At 44.2% G+C, this 20,525-nt stretch overlaps 1 protein-coding gene across 1 annotated transcript in view; it reads right to left on the bottom strand.

Annotated features, from left to right (window-relative positions):
• Positions 1 to 20,525, bottom strand: part of LOC124312141 (ephrin-A5-like) — a 130,019-nt gene that overhangs the window by 106,241 nt on the left and 3,253 nt on the right. The window contains exon 2 of the mRNA XM_046776632.1: positions 19,142 to 19,522. Within this exon, the coding sequence (XP_046632588.1) occupies positions 19,142 to 19,254 (113 nt within the window). The 5' untranslated portion in view covers positions 19,255 to 19,522. The remainder of the gene's footprint in view (positions 1 to 19,141; positions 19,523 to 20,525) is intronic.

The raw sequence follows: 20,525 nt of genomic DNA, 5'->3' as shown, positions 1-20,525 counted from the left end.
CTACACTCCCTAAAGCGTCTGTATGACGTATTCCCATAGCCTGGTGGTATAGGAGAGAAGTAAATAGTAGTGCATCATATTTATTTCCTCGGGGCCCGTCTCTTTTCTTTTGGTTTACGACACACTCTCGTCAGCTCATCTCCTTTTCTGGCCAGCATCAATAACACACACACACAGAGAAAGACTCAAGCGCCCGGCTCGTAATCCAGTGAAAAACGTCGACCAATAATAAAAAAGAAAGAAAAAGAAAGATGGACGTTGTGTGTGTGTGTGTGTGTATGTATAAAAGTGACCCTCGAACTCCTCTTTTTTCTTTTTCTCTCTTTTGGCCCGTCTCCTTTTAAAGCTGAGCCGCAGACCCCACTCTAAAAAGGCCCTTAGATGAGCTGTTCTTCGCTAGACGACGCCGGTTGCCCCGTTTAGTTGTTTCACCTCCGCTGGACTGATTAAAAACTTGCGCGGGACCGCGTGCATCTTTTCCGCACTACTTTCACGAAGAGGAGCGCGCAGATCCCAGCCGTTTAAAGGGCGTTCTCGTAAGCTGGCCATCATCATCATTGTGTCGGTTCTCGACCAAAGTAAAAGAGATAAACGGAGAGCAAAAGAGCAACTCAAAAGGATTAGCAGCACACTCCCACATGACCTGATTTCACCTCTAGTTTTGTTGTTCCAAAAAGTTCTAAAAGTGTCGACTGTTGCGATGGCAATGAAAAAAAAAAGAATCGAATCAAAAATAACTTGGACATGTGCATCTCTACTTCAGGGAAATCAATAAGGGGAAAATAAAAGTTTCTGTATTTCCTATCAAGTTTCGATTATCGATAATGAACGGCACGACTATCATGCCATTCTTTTCTTTTCCGTGAGCTGAAGAGAGGCGCCCCAGCCCATCAAGACTCGACAATTAGCCACAGCATCAGACAAAAGTTCTTCTTCTTTTTTCTCTCTTTTATTTAGACATGTATTCTTTTCTTTCATTCTTTCCTCCTCTTTTTTTTCACAATTTCCCAACTTGGATGCGCCAATCGAGCAGAAAGAACCGGAACTAAAGACCGACATTCCGGCCGGACCTAGTGGCCCAGCAATAATATCAAGTCGATGGAGCTTGGTTTTATTTTACCCTTTTGTTTTCCTCCGCCATCATCTCCACAGCCTTGTTGGAAATAATAGCTCCTCTGCCAGAGGCGGTAACGTCTCAATAAAACGTCAAAAAACGGGCTGAAAACGGGAACGGAAAAGAGGAAGAAGAAAACGTTACTCTTAGAAAAAAAATGTCGAGAAAATTTGACCCTTCTGAAAAAGCGAGTAGTCTATAGAGGTCCACGTGAATCTGGTGCCAAATGGGCCCTGCCCCCCCGTTGGCTACACTCTATATAGCCGGTTGGACAAAAGTAGCGGCCGATCGACAGGAAAATCAAACGACTGCCCAACCCCCAATCTCCTTGCTGGCCATAAACAGGAGGGAGCGAGTATATAAGGCAAAGAACACGCAAGGACTTCTTCTTCTCCCTTTTCTTGCACACGACACGGACAGAAGAATAAGAAACTGGACTTGCGATGGATGGATAGAGAGAAGAAGAGGCTATATCCAGCTTGGAATCATCACAAGATATACACACTCCCCACCCCCTCTTCAACGTCTCTCATGTTCTCCTCTCTCACGGTTCTTTCGATGTTCGACGCGCACAGGATCTTTAATCAATAAGGTGTGTGTCTGTGAGTGGAGGAGGGATCCAGCGATCCCCCCTTCACAAGCCCCGAGTTCTCCCCCCCCCTCTCAATCCAGCAAAGGCCTCCTCCTATAATATACTACACTATGTATGTATGTCCCTTTCGTCAACATGGATACCGTATACTTTATATATATATATATTTATATGAATAAGAAGAGAGAGAGTCGGATGGATGGATCTTCATCCTCTTATTTCTATCTTCTTCTTCTTCTTTTTTGTATCCGTCTTTTCACTTTGCTACGTCAACTCGGAGCAAGCAATGTTTTATCTTTTAATAGCGTTTCCTTCCAGAAGACAAGGCCGGAAATTGAGTCAACCCGCATTCGCCTTAACTTGCATTAGTCCGCAGATCCACACACATATACGCCTTTCCATTCCATACATACTGGTTATGGAGAGGCTATAGGACAAGTCAACGTTAAGAGGAAAGTCTCGTTTTCTTTTTTTCTTTCTGGGTGGGTTTTGTTTTCAAAACTTCATCCCGCCACCGTCCATTTGAACTTGTTTTGGCGCGCGTCAAACTCGTTTAGTTTCACTGCTGGTGGCTTTTTTTATTTTTATTATCCAACTACATCGCACAAGCATATGGGGACGTGAAGAAGAAGAGGGGAGGGAATATCTAAGGTTCGACATGAATTCGAGGGAAAAGAGACCATTGGATCATTCACTCTTTGCCATCAGACGTAAAAAAAAATGTATAAACTTTCATAACGCTGGGTGACAGGAGTGATGGGGCCTGTCACATCCCCCGCTATATCCAACATCCCCCTAGCTCGTCAAAACTCTCCTAACCCTAACTTGACGGGCTCCTTATCACACGACTATAGCCCCGTTTCTTTTTCTTTCTTCAAAAAATTCCCAAAAAATCAATGCACACACTTTCACCTCTGTTTTTCTCCTATCTATTTGATATCAATGTATTTCCCAAGATTTCACCTATAGCTTGATCTTTGAGTAGTCGATTTCTGCTGGTAACCCCACACGCGCCATTCGACATGAAACACAAACGCCGGGGATATTGGAGACTGATGTATATGGCATAGTGTTGCCATGATACGGTTGTTGCTGGTGCCACTGCACCAGTCATTTGATTCCTTCCGGGAGTATGTGTGCATATTGCAATGGGGGGTCGTTCGTTCGTCTGCATCCGAGAGACCAAAGTCTAGGGCGGTCGCCGTCGATCGGTCATGAACATTTTGACGGTCGGTAGTCCTCGCTACGTCGACTACTATTGGCACGACGTCTAACATGAAAAAGGCAACAAAAGGAAACGAGAAGAAGCCAATGATCCGTAACGTCGTTCCATCCACATACAAAATGGGGAATGACAATGTTTGCCTCTCTCTCTCTCTCTTTTTTGTACAACAGAGACCCACAAAATCTCAAGCTTCTCCTTCTTCTTCTTCCGTTCCAGCTCATCTTTTTTCTTCCCCGAACCCTCGATTTTTCAAATACAGTCACTCCACCCCTCCACCTAACATTCGGCTAGGCATTTGCATACAGAGAATCTAGACGATTTTATTGAGAATGGAAAACATCTTCCGCTCTACTCTTGCGCACGAGCAGAGGCTCCCAGTCAAAAGAGGAGCCAACACGACCAGAATACACAACAAAGTTTGCTTGTAGACCTGCAACATATACATACGAAGGGTATATAGTTGCTTACTACTCTAGACACCACCGCATCATTGGCGGACTACCTGCAACTGTTCCACTCACAGACATGACCCAAGTCATCGATTTTTCCGCTTCTTTCGCTCTTCTTCTTCCGACCCTCTTTATTTTTGTGGCTCTCGCCGTCTTCTCCGCATTGACACGTGCCCTCTCAACGCCGACGGAAGCTCCTTTTTTGGAATGAGGTGAAAAAGCGTCAAAGCAAAATTGGGAGAAGAAGACGAGTCGGAGAATAGAAAAGAAACTCATCAAACTCGGGCGATGCGAGGACCGACGATTGTTTAGCAAAGAAACGGACAAACTTTTCTTACTGCGTGGCGTTTCAGTTTCAGGAAATGTATACACGACGGCGAACCAAGACCAACTCATCAGTTTCATTTTCATACCATCGAGTTCCGGGAGAGAAGGAAACAAAAAATGGGCTCCTGCCCAACATTTCTCCCCTTTTTATTTTTTTTTAGTTGGATCGGGTCATCTGAGACTTTTTCATACGCAGAGAAAGGGAGGATTATGTCATCGTTTGTTTGTTATTATTTTTTTTTTTTCATTTTTAACCAAAAGAACTCTCTCAAAGTCAAAAAGTATCCCCTCGCACTCTCCCATCAAGCCCCCCGTACTAAAAATGGAAGAGGAGAATGATGGTCTCTTTTCTCTTTTATTTGTCGGGTCTCTTGGTCAGTCTTCAGAGTGGCCATTAGGCATATCCGGTAGCATGAAATCAGCTTACACGACATGTAAATCCCCAACAATGGACGAACAAGAGGGGGGTAATAAGGCTTTTGGGGAAGAGGCCAGGATCCTAATCTATACCCACCCACTCACTCCTTCCCTTTTACGTCTAAAAAATGTATATCCACACACACACACACACACACACAAACGCATAACATAGTTGGGCTTAAATAGCTTCAAATCTCGCTGCCTCTCCACTCTCTCCGCTGTCTCCCAGCTCATTCGTGACCAATCACTTTTTATATCCCTTCAACCCTCTTACATGCCCATTACCCCCCAACTATACTCGCTGCTGCCCAGCACTGCAATAGACTCCGGAGTTGACGAGCACACGCTGCGAGCAGACACGTCCGATCCTAACTACTCGGCTCGTGTTGCCAGGGAAGGGCATCTGTTCCGTCACTCGGGATCAAAACCGGACCCTCAAAACTCGGCAGCCCCCCCTAATGTGTTCTCTTTTTATTTTCACCGTAGAAGAAGGGGGTTGTCCTAGACGATGGATTATTGACGGATGCTTCAAATTGAGCCTGTCAATGTGCAGGAGTGAGAAGAAGATGTGAAACTGAACGATTTCAATATCCTCGCAACATTACAGAACACGGTGGCGCTGAAATGGCACGGCTCCCACGGGGTCTCGTATCAATCATCAAGGGCCTCCAGCAGCCTTTTCTAATGAGCTCACAGCGCACTACATTCAGAATATATCTCGTCTATAAGCCCCGTCTTTTAGTCCTCTCTCTCTCTCTCTTTCATTCTCTCTGCCTCGTTTTTAATAATAATGAGATCAGCAAAGAGAAGAAGAGAGTGAGAGGGGAAGTTTCGAGGGGCATTGATTTTAAATTTGAAACTCTTTTGGGGAATGAATCTTGAGGTTCGCAGCCTCTGCTCTTTCACGAAACAAAGTTGAAAAATGAAAAAGAAGAAGAAGAAGGAGACATTAACAGGTTTAAAAAGTAAAGTAGCTCCCGACGAACGAGCACTTTATACGTCACCGTGAAATACGACACGCCGTTTTACATTTCCTCGACAACTCGGGCAAACTTCTCTCTCTCCCCCCCCCCTTCTTCCATCTTTCTAGATCTCAAGACGAGGTAGAACGGGCGTCAATCAAGCGGAACAGTGTCACAGGATCTAACAGCATTTCCGGATGGGTTGTCTCATCTTCCCCCTTTTCTCTTTTTCCCGTCATCTCCCATTGTATAACAGTAGGTAGATAAAGAAGAGCGAAAAAAAAAAGGAAAGCAGCAAACTGCTGCTGGGCTGTGATTCGATGTGGGCGGATCAAAGTAGAACGACAGGGAGATCCCGTGTGCTCCTTGCACGCGGCATATTGGCGTTTGCCACGTACACAAAGCGGTGGCAAAAACCTGGCGTCAATGCCACTCTCTCTCTCTCGCTCCCGGAGTCTCATGTCGAGATGCGGCTAATGAGAGAGAGACGGGAGCAGCACAATAACAACGTCGTGAGTTAATTTCCTGTTGTCAACCTCCACCGCCGATCACGGTGAATGGAATCACGGGAGGCAAGCAAGAAAAAAATAAGAGGCCAGAACGATGACAACCAAACGGTGGGATAAGGTACGTAACGAGGACGGTGACGACAGCAACAACAACAATACTGAAAATGCCTAGCCGAAAAAAAGTTCTATAAATAAGTTAAAAGTAAGAAGAAAGAAAAAAACAAGAATAAAGATAAATGGATCTGTGTGTGTGTGTTTGTGACAAGAAAGAAAACAGAAATGGGACATCCTCCAACGCAAACAGGCACCAATTTAAAACTGGCGGACTCTGGCAGCTTGAAATTCCGGAATGGATAAACATACAGCATAATGACGTATTTCATTTCTTTTTCTTTCACTGTTACACTTGTCTGTCACCCCACGCAGTCTTACAGCGAGTGATTGCGGCCGTCATTAGTGTCGCAGCTCAAAGACCTTGTAGTTTGTAGCTGCTGTGTGATAGCAAGTGACAGGGGAGAAAAAAAAAGAATCGGATTTGCAAATGAGAAAGAAAAAAAAAGTCTTGGTTCTCATGCAAATAAATTTGACCCCGTTGGCTTAGCAGAAACAGGGCGTCATTGATTGCTTCTTTAAAAAAAAGTGCTTCTTCTTGTTATTATTTGGATTTACCGACGAATCTCCTCAAGTCAAATGGAAACCCCCCAAATAGGAAGAGGTCGAATAATAAATATCCTCGTTGAATTTTCAAGTTTGGTTCACTTGTCGTTATACGGAAGGGGTCCTAAGAACTCTCATTTGTCTCTTCGGTAAACTACGCATGTCCCTACAAGGCATTGGGATTCGATCCAATTTTGGGAGTACCATCTAAAAAAGTCCCTTTCAACCAAGCATAATGCCGCCCAGACTTGAAGGCCAAAGCAGCCTTACAGTTCAGCCAGCATGGCGGCCGGCCTAGTTGGATGACTTGGGTGGCGTCTGTATAAGAGGCAAACCAGGGTTACAAGACCACACGTCAATCAATCATCCAGAAAAAAAAAGCTAAGAGGGAAAAAATAAAAGGAAACTAGAAAAAAGTAATGGAGAACATAACCAAGTCTCCTCGAAAAGAGAAAATGAAAAAAATGAGTCATCTATTCGGCGTTCAAAGCGACATTTCTCGCTGGACATGAAATAATCAAAAGCAGTTGGTCCCACAACGCGGGCGTATTCTGACAAATAATTCAGTGGAGAACGGCCCGTCTGTTGGTAAAGCAGCTGACTCGTGAATGAATCATCTATACGGTGCACACACACACACACACACACCAACATGAGCTTGTAATAATATATAAACCGGATGAAGAGTCCAGCCAGTCCAGATGAACGTAAAAGCGAGCTAGTTCTAGCTTGATTCGAATCGATAAGCCGCCAGTGCCTGTCCGCTAATGTCCCACTCTCCAACAGAAGAAAAAGAAAGAAAAGAAAAGCCACAGACATTCACCTGCCCGGCCATGAAAATTGGATCATCAACAAGATTGGGACGACAATCAACCTGGTCATCAACGAGATGACAGACGGGGGACAGCAGCTGATGCTGTCATGATGCAATTGGCGATACACGCACACAAGGCACTTAGCGAAAAGTGTGCGCCAATCAAATTAATAGTCAAGTTTGTTCCTGTTGAGGTCGGGAGCCAAATTTCATGGAAATCAACGGCAACTGTCAGATTGGATGAGACGGGCAGTGTATAGAAGCAAACTTTTGGGCTTCCTCTTTTATTTTTTTACTCTTTTTCTTTCCTTTTTTTTAACTTGTGCGTTTTTTTTAATGAGCAACTGGCTTTGACAGTACCGGCACCGTACGCCGGTCACAACACAAAAGTCACGGACACGTCGGAAAGAAGAAGAAAAAAAGAAAAGGGCTAAGAGGGTTTATGTGTTGCGTCCCGGTCTTCCCTCTTATGGGGAAAAAAAAACGGCAGAAGAAAAAGAAAGAAAGAAATAGAAAAACAATGCGCCACTGTTTTCCTGATGTAGTAGCGCCTTATTTATCTATACCTTTCGGAGTGGAAAAGTTTGTCGAGATCATGAAGCCTTTATACTACCGTAATCGCACGAATAATAATAGAAACAAAATCCGCGAAACGAGTTTTCCGCAACAAATTCAATTTTCTTTTTTTGGGGCCGAACGGCAGCCGAGAGGCAATCAAGTCAGACGAAGGGGGAGAGAGAGAGATTTCAGACAGTTGTGATTTGGAGAAAAGTGAAACAGACGTCAGTGTAGATATTCCACAAAATGCAATTTCCTCTCTCCTGACTCGTCTTTGTTCATCTCCTTCGTCATTTGATCCGGTCATCCAAGTAGCGGCTCTCTTATCTCTCGATCTCATTTCCCAGGGCCCTAGTCGCATGGACCAACTCCTGGGTTGGGTCGCACAACTCCTTTTTTTTCTTTTCCCCGAATTCTATGGCACTTTCGTTCAACTTGAAGCTTGGTTGCATTTTCTGCAGCTCTTCAGGCCGACGAAGGCCAACACAAACACACACACACACAGACTCCATTCTCCTCCTTCACCCGGTGCAACTTTAGGAGCGGGACGCATCTCCACCGAACTCTCTTGGCGAATTTAGCGGCATCAAACTTTGCGAGAGAGCGCAGCTCGTCCTGTTTGTTTTCCTCTCTCCGTTTTTGTTTCGTTGTGTTACTTTTTTCTTGCGCTATTTTAATAAGCGTCGTTAAAACGGTCGTATAATGTCGTTATCACGAGAGCTCGCTCTATTCCAAAGTGGCGGCTCGGCAGTATACGCCAATGGAAAAACAAAACAGAGAGAGAGAGAGAAAACGTATTGCCGATCCAACTGGGCGAGACAGAGACCGTCGTACCTCGGGACCCAGATATATCTCATACTACCTACATTTTGTTTTTCTTCTAGCTCTCTTTTACTTCAAACTGCGAAAAATAAAAAAATAAAAGCTGCGGGCACGCTACACGTTCAGACAGGTAGACGAACTATTATCAACGGACGAGGACAAACCGGTCGTAAATAAGTTGGTCCCTCGTGCAATACTTTTTTATTTATGTATTCTCTTTTACTCAATTCTCTTTTTTATTTTTATTTTTCTTCTCTTCGTCCGTCATTTCTCGACTTTTTGGAACAACATCGTTTAGACCCGTTTTCTTCTTTCGGGATAGCTGATTTTATTGGGTCAAAAAGTCTGGAGCGGCCCATCAGCGCTAACTCACGAAACGTGCAAGTGGTAGACATACGTGTACAACAACGCTATAATATTAAAAAAAAGAGAGCTAACGTAATAGTTTTTCATGGAAGGTATGTGTACAAGTCTCGTGTGTGTGTGTGTGTGTGGTGACGGCGGGTGGTAATAGACGTTCATGCGTTTCTCACGGCGATAGAAGAAGGAGCCAAAGAGGAGGGAGGCGTAGCAACACACAGGACACACAAAAACCGTTCAAAAGTTTCACGAGTGTGTGTGTGTGTGTAAAGTGCATGTCGGGGGTGGTTGGGATGGGTGGGGAGTGCGCGTGCGTGCACACCGTCGCTTGGCTTTTGTCTTCCCGTCGAGGATTCACGCGGTTCGCTCAACTCCTTCAAGTTGGTTACGTCAAGAGGCTAGGGCTATACGAAAAGAAGATGGGAGGGGGGAACGAATAACAAAGTTGCGCATTGTCCATCGTGTGCAGGTCTGCCGGCGAATGAGGGAACCCACGCAGAGAATAAGACGAAGGAGGAGGACAAGTCTTCTTAAATCAGCTTTGAAACTTGTCCCTTTTTTTTCTCTCTCACCAGCCCAAACAACAAGTCAAAAGATGAAAACCCTTTCTGTGTGTTTTTCATCATTTCTGCGTGTTTATCTTTTAGGAGAGACGCGGGAGATAAGATGGGAAACATTCGTCAGTTTTATGGCCAAGAAACACACGACGCAGGACCAAGAAAACAAAAGAAGGAGGACCGTTTTCTAACGAGAAATTCCACCCGAGGCCCAGGAATAATTCATTTCTCGAATATTACGAGATTGCATCGAGGGAGCAGATGAATTTTTCATTGCACTGACGGCTGCAAAATCTTCCTCATTTGATGATGATCGTCGTCAACAAAATCTCCCCAAATAATAAAATAAAGAGTCTCCCTTGTTCTAGTCGAGCTCTTGATCGACACATGATCAAATGAGAAGGAAAGAGTTTGACAGAGAACAAAAGGAGAGGGAGAGAGAAAAGAGTCTTAATTAGCTGGGCGGTCTCTTTTTATCTTTTAGAGTCTCGGCGAGTCCCAGCGTCCGCTTTGTTTCGCATCAAACAGAAAAGAAAAGAAGCGAAATGGAAAAGCGGGTGGGAAACCGCACCCAGTATAATACACATATATAGCAACGTGTCATTACATTTCGGTAGAACAAAGAAATGAGAAAGAGAGATATCAAGGCGATGTGTGTTCCGTCTGCTCTTGTTCTTTTACCCCTTGTGATCTGACCGCATTTCAACGTCACGTACGCAACAAACTAGACGGGCCCACGTCCCCCCCGTCCTCCTCCCGCGCTATCGGCATTGATTATTAATGAGATAGCGCTGGTATAGCGCACAAGACCAACAAGAGCAAAGATTTGGCCAATTCATCCAACAGCCCCCGATGCAGCGTCATTGTTTTCATTCTCCCTAGTTTAGTAGTCGTAGCTAGCTATAGTGATTGTTGTTGTTTTCCCCATCTTCGTGCTGCCTACACACCCAATGGGAAATGTAATCAGCTCGACGAGAATAGACAGAAATGCCAAAACGGAATTTGTTTTTCGTCGGAAAAATAATAATAAAATTCAAAAAAAAAAAAAACAAGAGGGACAGGACACACACACACAATCAGTCGGGCTCATCTTTTCGGGAATGAGCGAGGAGCGCTGGGAACAAGGAAAGGAGAAAGAGAGAGATATGAGATTTTCTTTTCGTGTGTTTTAGGGTCGTCTATCTACACTCTTTTGCTGCCTTCCATCTGTCGAGACAGCGTCCGTAAATCAATTTGAAACAACGGGAGGACCTCGTCGTGAAAAAAAGGAGGAAAAGGAATAACGATAGTCAGCACACATTGATCTGTTTCTTCAAACATCATTTTCCTTTTTCCCTCAGATTATTGTCTCTTTCATCCGCCCACCCGACCGACCCACAACGTCTTTTGTTTCTTTGTTATCTGTCCCTTGATTTTCGCATTGCACGTACCGTTGCATCGTGACCGTCCACGATGCCTTTAAATGAGAGGCTATTGATACCACACACACACACTGACACAGTGTGTACGTATGTATGATGAGGAACGCATAAGAGCAGAGAGAAAAGATGATGACTAACTCCCGGACGACGGATGAATAGATCTATGACTTTGAACAATTCCCGAATTCCTTTTCTAGCGATCCAACAATCCCATCCAATCAAGTCGGGAAAGAAACCCACCGTGTCTCTGTATCGAAGAGACACAAAAGAGGGAAGAAGAGTGCGTCTCCCCCAACATTCCAGGCAACATAACCTAAAATCTTATTACTTTATGAAAGGAAGAAGAAAAAAAGTCGGCTCAATCACTTAGAAGCTATATAATAAGGATTGTTGCAGCATCAAGCATCAGACGAGCAGGAGGGAGTCATGTGAGGGGGAAAGAAGCCAATCATATCAAGAAAAAATGAAAAAAAAAATAACCTCGAAATAATAATAATAAAAAAAGAGGGGGGAAAAACACACATACAGACACACACGCAACGTCGTCCAAAAATGACTTGAAGGTTGCCTTGACAAAGCTTTGTATTAGCGACAAGGTATTACGTCTTTGCGGTACAAGTCAATATCTCCAGAGAGAAGTCTCTTCAGAAGAGTTCTTCTCTCTTCGCGGATACTCTTCTCTCTCTCCTCCTTTCGGGGACTTCTGATTGAATGATAATCCGATTCCTCTACAGACTTCCCTTCTTTCCTTCCTGGATAGTAGATCCCGTATCAACGACAGGTTTCTTTTGCCCTCCCATTTTCTTTTTTAAAATCTTTGGCGTTGAAATCCTTTACAGAAATTTAAAAAAAAAGTGATGATGGCAAATTGAAATGGCGAAAAATTGTTTTCAACGACCGTATCCGGTTGGCGATATATTCAAAAAAGCTGGACAAGAAGACTTCGGGAGTCAAAAGTTTTACGTGGAAAAAGCTTCCCGGACCGCACCCCTCTTCCAACTTCTGTGCAAACAGAGAGGGAGAGAGAGAAAGGGCCCAAAAGAATAGACAAACAATATCCCTCTATAAATATACTCGGAAAAAAGGTAAAGGCTTTTTATTTTCCTAGAAGAGACGAAAAAGCCAAGGGAGACAAAGTCCAGTCTGCAGTCGTGTTTATCCCGAAGATTGGTTTGTTCCCCCCCCCCCACTGCTGTCTATCGCTTCTTTTTCTTGGGCTGTTAAGACAACAACATCGGGCGCGGCCCCACCTAAACTTGTCGCCCAACCCAGCACTCTTTGCACTGTATTATCTGGCAGTGTGCGACGATAGGAATGTGCCACAACACACGGGGGGCGAGTGCAACGTGTTCAACAACGAGTGGGTAAAGAGAAAACAAACAAACAGGGGACCCCGGAACGTCATCGCGCGCTATACCCTCTTTGCTTATGCACTTCCACCCCCCCCCCCCCCAACAACTGCCGAGCCAAGAAAACAAGCAGCAGCAGCAGCCACACACACACAAGAGAATTTGAGCCGAGAAGACACGAATTGTCATCTGTTTGTGGATTTCCACGCGTTTCCGCTAAACTCTCGTCTATACTTCATTGCAGCGTCTCGCTGGGAGAGGGGACCGCGTGAAGTTGATGGATACAAAACAGCAAACGACAACATGCCGGACTGCTGGCCACAGCATCTCACCAGCCTACCCCGGTCGCTGTATACTTGCAAACACGTAGCGGAGAGTAACAGGATTGGGGGAAATGTTTGTGGCGTTTGCATCAGCAAACGTCGTGTGCCGGCAACATCCCGCGGTGGTAATTAAATGAATTGATGGCTTCGAGGATTATTACCTATAGCACGCCATGAAAGTGTGTTTGTGCTTGGACTGAAAAGTGTGTGTGGATAATAGACGGCAGTGTGTAGGGAAAAACTGGAAAAACAAGTCAAACATGTTGCGTGAGTCAAGCAGGGAAAGAAGCCTATTATGAGTCTCTAAGACGGCCACACAAGGTCTTATCTCAATTGAATCAGCTAACGCTTGGGATGATGTGTGTGTGTGTGTATGTGGCGTGGGGGCAATTTGAACTGGACGGCTCAAGGCTGGATTTGACCAACAACAACAAACCCGGAGCAAAAATGGGGGGGAGAGAAAAGCTGAGGGAATTCAAAGATAGAATCCGGCAATGTTTATTTAAAGATTTCGAGAGAGAGAGAAAGAGAAAGAGAGAAAATCTACGGGTGAATAGATGAGGCCTTCAAGTTCATTATAACACGATACACAAGACAAGCGAACGAAAGAAAAGGGTGTTGGTAGAAGATCGCCTATTGAAGATATCAAGAACCTGCTGTGCGCTGGCAACTGTCTGATGCGGCATTTGTATTCGAAAATGAATGAAGGCGACACACACACAGCCTCACACCAGCTGCGACGTCACATTCAAATGCAGCAGCAGCAGCAGCTCCGGGTTCTTAACCCATGCACAGCTCCCCATTTTTCTATTGATGATGCAGGACCAGGTATATATATTATGTGATATAGCATGCCATAATAATAGCTAGCTATAGCTCTCATTCTATACGACGCCATTGAAAAGAGGGGAAAATTTTTTATTCCCAAAAAAGAAATGGCTGTGGCTAAGAGACGGCCGGATATTTGCGTGTGGTCGCTATGTACATAAGCGGGCGTGTGTACTAAAAAAAAAACGAGGACAAAGAGCTATGGCTACAGTTGAGAGGGGAATTGCTGGAAGATGGTGACAATGAAAGACTTTGGCACTCTTGATCAACCTCGATACGGTCGCTACAGAAGTGCATAGAAAAAAGATGGTGGGGTACCCCAAAAAAAAAGAATAAGTGAAAGAAGTCGACGTCAACAAGAGCCCCCACGGACACGGGTAATGTGGTAGTCGAGTTGGAGAGAGTGAGGGACTTGATGTCGTCCATCCCACCCTTTGCAAGTATAAGCAAAAAGAAAAAGAAGAGGAGGGAGCTTCACAGGGACGCAAACGTTCCCTTATATAACCAGAGCAACTGGAGCTTTTGTGTGTCGTCAAAGAGATGCAACTCTCTTGTTACCCTCTTCAACTATACTACCACCACCACCACCCCCAAACTACCTACTACCTACCCCCTATGGCTTGACTAAACAACCGTTGCAGGCCATGGACGGGAGCAGCCTTATATACATAAACCGTTATGTTGCGAGAGAGAGAAGAGTCCGAGCGTATCTTATTATAATGCACTATAGGCCTCCTCTTCCTACTGCACTAACCAACGCTCACACACAGACAGACATTCAATATTCTAGAGTCACTGGCTGTAATAACCCATCGCCCAATCCCCAGATAGTCCCTTTTATCCTAGAAAAAAAGAACGCTCACGCTCCGACACGCACCAGATCAAAGGCCTACTCTGCCGGATTCTGGCGGCAAAAAAAAAATAAACGAAAGAAGGAACGAAGAAAAAAAGTCAAATGCTCGGCAAACGATGATCAAACATTATTAAATGTTGGTCTCTTTATTCCGCGGGACAGAGAGTGAAAATAGCGTTTCAAGTCTCGTCGGCGGCGGCATCTTTTCACTCCCGCGTATATAGACATCGTTATGTTGTACACAACGTAATAACCATCTGGTCGGTCGGGCCTCTTAACGACGAAATGACTTTCGATTTCATTTGCAAGCGGGGAAAAAAAAAACCAAAGAAAGAAAAGTTGCTGGAAATAATATCCCCAGCGGAAGAACTTCTTTTGTGTCTCTTTGCAAAGGAATCGTTCGGGAGTCGAGCGGGAAAAAAAAAAATAAGAAATTCAAGATAACGCGGACGCATGAATTAGCCAGTCCTAACGATATTTCTGAAGCTAAAAAGGTCCGCAATGGCAATCCCGCCGCGGCGGCGGGTATAGATAAATGAAGCGATTCGAAATGTGAACGCGAAAAATGTGACGGGAGCGCGTGTCCCCGCCGTACCCGCGTTCAAAAGGAAATAAAAAGAGGACGACCGGTCGGTGTTGCCGACTTCATTACCGACGATGACTGGATGAAGGAAACACACCGCAATCGAGAATGGAAAGGGACCGCCCGGTACGCGCTCACGCCGGCCGTTGCAAATGCCGCTGCCGCCTCGCACACACACACACACGCGGGACCCCGTGCTGCGACGGGAGTTCACCGTCCTCCGCCTCAACACTTGTTCTTCAGAGGGCCAATACACTTTTATAAGAAAAAGAAGGACACATTCCCAAACACTTGACCGAAAATACTGGAGGCCCAGTAAAAGTAACGGTCGTATTAAGTGTTTGGAAAAAGGAAAAACAACAACAACAAGTACCGGTACGAAAAAAACAAAATTTGGCATCCGTGTCAAATAGACCGAACGAGTGTCATCAGTAGCAATAACCGGGAGTCATTGAATGCACGACACTTGAAGCCTACGGACGCCACCCACCAAGGAGAGAATCTGGCAACATCAAAAGATTTGGTTGTCGTTTGTTGTGGGCTCCGTTACCTTTTATCTTTTCTCTTTCTTCTTCCGGAGAACAAAACAAATATCCCCCGCCGCCACCCACACTAACCAACCCACAAAAAACAAACAAAAATGCGGCGGATATATATCTGTGGAGGACGAGGTGGAATACGCAATGAGAGATGACACGAGAGAACAACTCGGACGTGATTTTCCCACCAACAGGATCGGTGGTAGCCTCTCAAGTATTAAAGGATGTAGAGAAGAGAAAGAGCAAGAAGAGGAGAGAGCTAGAGCTCGAGGGGTGATGCCATGCCAGCCCCCAAGAGCCGGCAAATCGACTCAAACAACCGGAACTAATCGACTTCTTCTTCTCCTTCCTTCCCCTCTCTTGGCATTTTCTTAATAGACACAAGATATAACCGGCACAAGAGGGGGGTCGCCCTTCTGTGTGCAACAAGACGATACACAAAAACACCCCCCGAAAAAGAAAAATAATTAAGAATCTCATTTTCCTATAATAATAAATAGAATAATATCAACAACCTGTCCCAGAACAAAAAGAATTACAACCCGGATATCATCCCTTCCATTTCGGAATTCCCCCGTTCCAAGTGTTCATAGATTGTAATTAGTTCGCAATAAAATGCGACGTCATCACGGAAATGCTATCGCCTAAAAGTTTGATTGCTCTCGTCGTAGAGTTATTTCCATTTTGAGAGGCCCCCCTCTTTTCCCTTTTGTTTCCATTCCATCATCGGCAGCTGCGAGACGTCCATACCGAAACGTCATCGATCGAGCCGGACTTCATTAACATTTTATCTTTACCGCACAGCACAAACAAGGAGCCTCTAGCCGCTAGCGGCCAGCGCAGCAAACGCATTTCCTGACGAGAAAAGGGCCATTTGTGCCTTGCCACCTTGCCGCTTGATTGCCCTTTGATAGAAAACAAAAAACCGTTTCATTTTTTTTTTTGGGCACGTCGATCGATCAAGTCACGTTACGTCACGCGTACTACACACAAAACACATTCATGCTACTATATATATATATTATACAGTGTATGCATATTGAAGATGGGGAGGAAAAAGGGATATGAAATGAAAAGTTGGACCTTTTTAGATTCAACTTCTTTCGACAAAATATTATTTTCTCGACAGCAATTTCAGAGTGAGCGAAAATAAAATAAAAATGGAGGCGATGGCCAGTTCCGTCCGCCAGTTCTTTCCATCGCGTCAATATTTGACAAGGAACTATATAAGAGAAAGAGGCCTAGAACGATTTAATATGACATCAACCGCCAGCACACGCATATACACAAGAAAAGTAGTCGAGGGGGGAGAAAAAATAGGCCAAAAAATATAAGAAAACATAAAGCCTCCAGAGTCAACAAGAACCCCGAGTCAAGGAGTCAAAAAAAGAGAGACGATTTTTCATCAATATTGAGAAAAAAAAGATGGGGGTTGAAAGAGGGTTGGGATGGCGCCGCTGCATGCGCAGTAGAGTTCTACCGGTACTCGACCAGTCACGTTACTGTGATTATACGCTCTATAGAATATCGTTCCATAAAGACATTGGTATTTGATATATAGATGAAATATCCTCCTCCTCCTCCCCTCAGTCCCAACATAAAAATTGAGAATAGTTTATTTCTTCTTCTTCTACTCATTTCCTCGCTGTAATTGCTAGTTATCAGTCTCGGTGAGCGATCGGGTCTTGAGTATATTCACAAACTGTGCGCGCGGTGGGATATCTCTTTGGTCGGGAGAATGATGTGATGGCAAAAGGGTTTTTCTCTTTTTTTTTCCTTCTTCTCTCCTCCGCCAGAAAGAAGAAGACGGACGAGTCGGCAACACGCTAAAGGCGGAGTCGAATATTTTAATGAGCTGTACACAGCAGGCTGTGTGTGTGTGTAACATCCAACACACAGACGGGAAAAAAAACGAGAAGAAAGGAAGACGTCCTAGTTCCTTGTCGAGACGATGGACGGGTGAGAGTAAAAAAAACACAGCACGAAACCCGAGAAGAAATCGAAAAAGATCCCAAACCCCATCATCAATAATGTTAATAGGGTGGGGGTATTTTCAACTCGATCAACATATCGTGAGAGAGATAAAAAAAAACCAGATGGAGAGAGAGAAAACGAAACACTCGTTTAGATAAATTCCCCCCACGAAAAAACAGATTGAAAAATAGTTTGTCGATATCTATGGCGCGTGTATAAACACATACGGTTTCCTCCTTAATCGTGTGCACGCTCTCACCAGTTTCTCGCTATCTAATACATCAATTTCCAGTTTCCTTTTTTGTTTTAACAGACCAAAAACTTCCATCAAATCTCATTTCGTTTTGTTTGGACTTGCAAAAGTGAAGAAATGAATGAATGAAACTTTCGATTGTTACCCAAAAATGGCCGGCGAGACATAAACCAGTTCAAAAGTAATCTAATTCAATAGACGCTATAAAGATTAAGGGTTACGAAAAAAAAGGGAGACTATTACGTTTTGGAGCAGAGCAAAAGACAATGAAATAAAAACAACCGACAGCCGCAATGGTGCGAACGGAAGCCGCGCGCTCTTAACCATAATCACCTTTTCTCTCATTTTCTCTTTCATTTTTCTTTGGTGAACGAACGAGTGAAGACGACGCTGCGCAAATGCAACGTTCCGTTTCACTTGCACATCCAGCCGGGCGCACCACCTCCGCCCGAAAAAAAAAACAAGAAAAGCAAAGGTGACGTGTACTAAACAGTTATTTCCTTTCGGTCTTTTAGTCCTCTTCCTAATTACCACTTCGGACTCGTACAAGAAAAAGAAATAACAAAAAAACGAAAAGAAAAGAGGGAAATATTTCTTTCAAAAAATAAGGAGCCATTAAAATAACGAAAAAAAAAATAGGGGGAAAAAAAATAAGGAGACTCTCCCGCCGCGGGTTCCCTCCTCAACTCTTATAACCTCCTGGCGCTATTAAAGAGCTCATAAAAATAAAGGAAAGAAGGAAGAAAAAAAAAAACACAAGGTGGTCAGACAAAGGAGAAATTCCCGGAGTAGCTCTAAACAGACGAAAAAGAGGTTGATATACACACACATGCATCCACTGTAGAATGCAAACCCCATGGAAAAGGGCTATATAGGAGTCAGGTGGAGTTTAAAAAAAAAAGAAGAACGCGGTCCAGAAATAACCCCCCCATAACTCCACCCACCTACTCCATCTTGTAAATAATTCAACAGGACAGGTGATGCCATAACTTGAGAGATGAGAGAGGGTTTGAAATGGGGAAAAAACAAAAAGGTTAAAGGAGAGAATGACGGTCAAAGTAAAGAGAATGACTGCATCGACCGAGGGAACTCGTTAGCCAACAACAATAACCCTCACACATTGCAGCTGTCCACTTGTCGCAATGCCAATCTAATAACTCATTCTCCAAGCAAACTGCTCGTGAAAACGTAACGTCGCCTCCCGCACAATGCGCATCAGCAGCAACAGTTGCCTTCCTTTGTTCCCCTATTTTCAAAAAGTTGCTCTTCTCTTTTTTCTTTAAAGATTTCATAGCGCCCATAATATATTCGTCCATCCATCGAGGCCGGGAAAGAGAGGCCCAACTGGTAGTCGTGATAACTTATTCATCATCGTCGTCCCTGATTCTCTCTCCCGCACTTTGCCCCCTCCAGCAAGAGATATAACAGCTCCTTATTTTTCTCCCTCTCTTCTTGTGTCATTCTATATAAGTTGCATTCCGTTTGATCTGTCGCTGGATCAATACTACGTGTGCAGAGAGTCTCTCCTCTCTCTGCTCTTCAATTCTCAAAGGATATCAAACATTTTTTTTTTTAAAAGAGGCTCGACATCAGAGTCACGCACCACATACGTACAGATACACACACACTGAAGGAGAGAAAAAGAGACTTACATTGGGTTGGTGGAATTCCAGTAAATGTCGCTGAGCCGGTTAGCAGATGCGGCCGTCTGGCAGATCAGTTCAATGAGCAGCAACAAGAAGTAGATGACCATTTCGGGTGACATTTTTCGATCTTTTCGAGATGCTTCACTTTGACACAGTTTACGGGGGGAAAAGAAAAGTTGTTCTTGTTCACGCTCCAAAGTGCCTCGATTTATCTCTTTGAACTATTCCTGGAATTGCAACACACACGTTTTCTTGAGGAGGATCTACCGCGACGAGACAGGGCGGACACCTTGGCCAAGGTTACGATGATAAAAGCACTGCCAGTTCATCGACACAGATATCCATCGGCACCATTAAAGGGAGAGAGAAGCACACAATCACAGACACCTGAAAAGAAAAAAGAAAAAAAAAATAGAACAAAAGAATAAAAAAAAGTTTTTTAATGATGACTCATTCAATTCGAGTGCCACTGTGGACAGTAGCGACTAAATAAGTGGGCAAGAAAGCGACATTTACGATAAAAGGCCGTAATCTTTGCACCAATTTCGAGAGTGAAAGTCGTCATTCCAGTCCACTTTGGTATGTTGATCAAACATTACATATCATTTGCATAAAGTCTATTTTATAAGTAAAGAAAAAAAAGGGGGGAGGGCGTGATCGATTTACATTCATTCGAAACGACGTTCTCACAGTGTGATGAAACATCTGTTATTTGCGCAATTCGTTCACATGCAAAGAGTGTCAAACGAACATGTAATTTTTTGTCCTTCATTCTCTCTCGGCTCTGCTGTTGCGGTACGCCAATTTCCCCCTTTGGTGACGAAGTTAATAAGCCATCGCACAGAGGTTGAACGACAACAGAAAGCGAAAGAACGAGAAAAGAGAGGAAAATGATGATGATGATGATGATGAACCACACAAGAAAAAGTTTCCTCCGTCTGCCTGTCTCTTATATGCCTGGACGGTTGTTTCACGCCAGCCACACGCGGCCTGGATATTAATCCATGGCGAGACGATTAACCGATGGCCAAATAACAGGGCTCGCGTGAGTGCAACACAACGTGCGCCGACCGCGAGCGAAAACAAAAAATGCCCCCTTCTCTTTCATCCCGACTCTCTCTCTCTCTCTGCTGGAACATTAGCGGCAAGAGAGAACAGCAGTACCTTCTAATTACAAATTCAACCCTCAATTGTGCGCTTCCCTTCTTAAGTGTGGGCTTCTCATAGTCTCCCAGACAACCCCCTCCACCAGTTAGGGAAGGAGAAAAAGAAATCTTGAAAGAAGAAGAAGAAAATAAAAGAGTTCAAGTGAAATTTTTAAGGCTCTTCCTTGATGGTTGACTCCTCGTAAATCATCCAATCAATGTCATTCTCAATTTAGTGAACAGAA

Source organism: Daphnia pulicaria, chromosome 8, assembly GCF_021234035.1.
Source record: "Daphnia pulicaria isolate SC F1-1A chromosome 8, SC_F0-13Bv2, whole genome shotgun sequence".
Lineage (NCBI taxonomy): Eukaryota > Metazoa > Arthropoda > Branchiopoda > Diplostraca > Daphniidae > Daphnia > Daphnia pulicaria.
The sequence above is the reverse complement of the archived record's forward strand: the minus strand, read 5'-3'. Positions and strand labels throughout refer to the sequence as shown.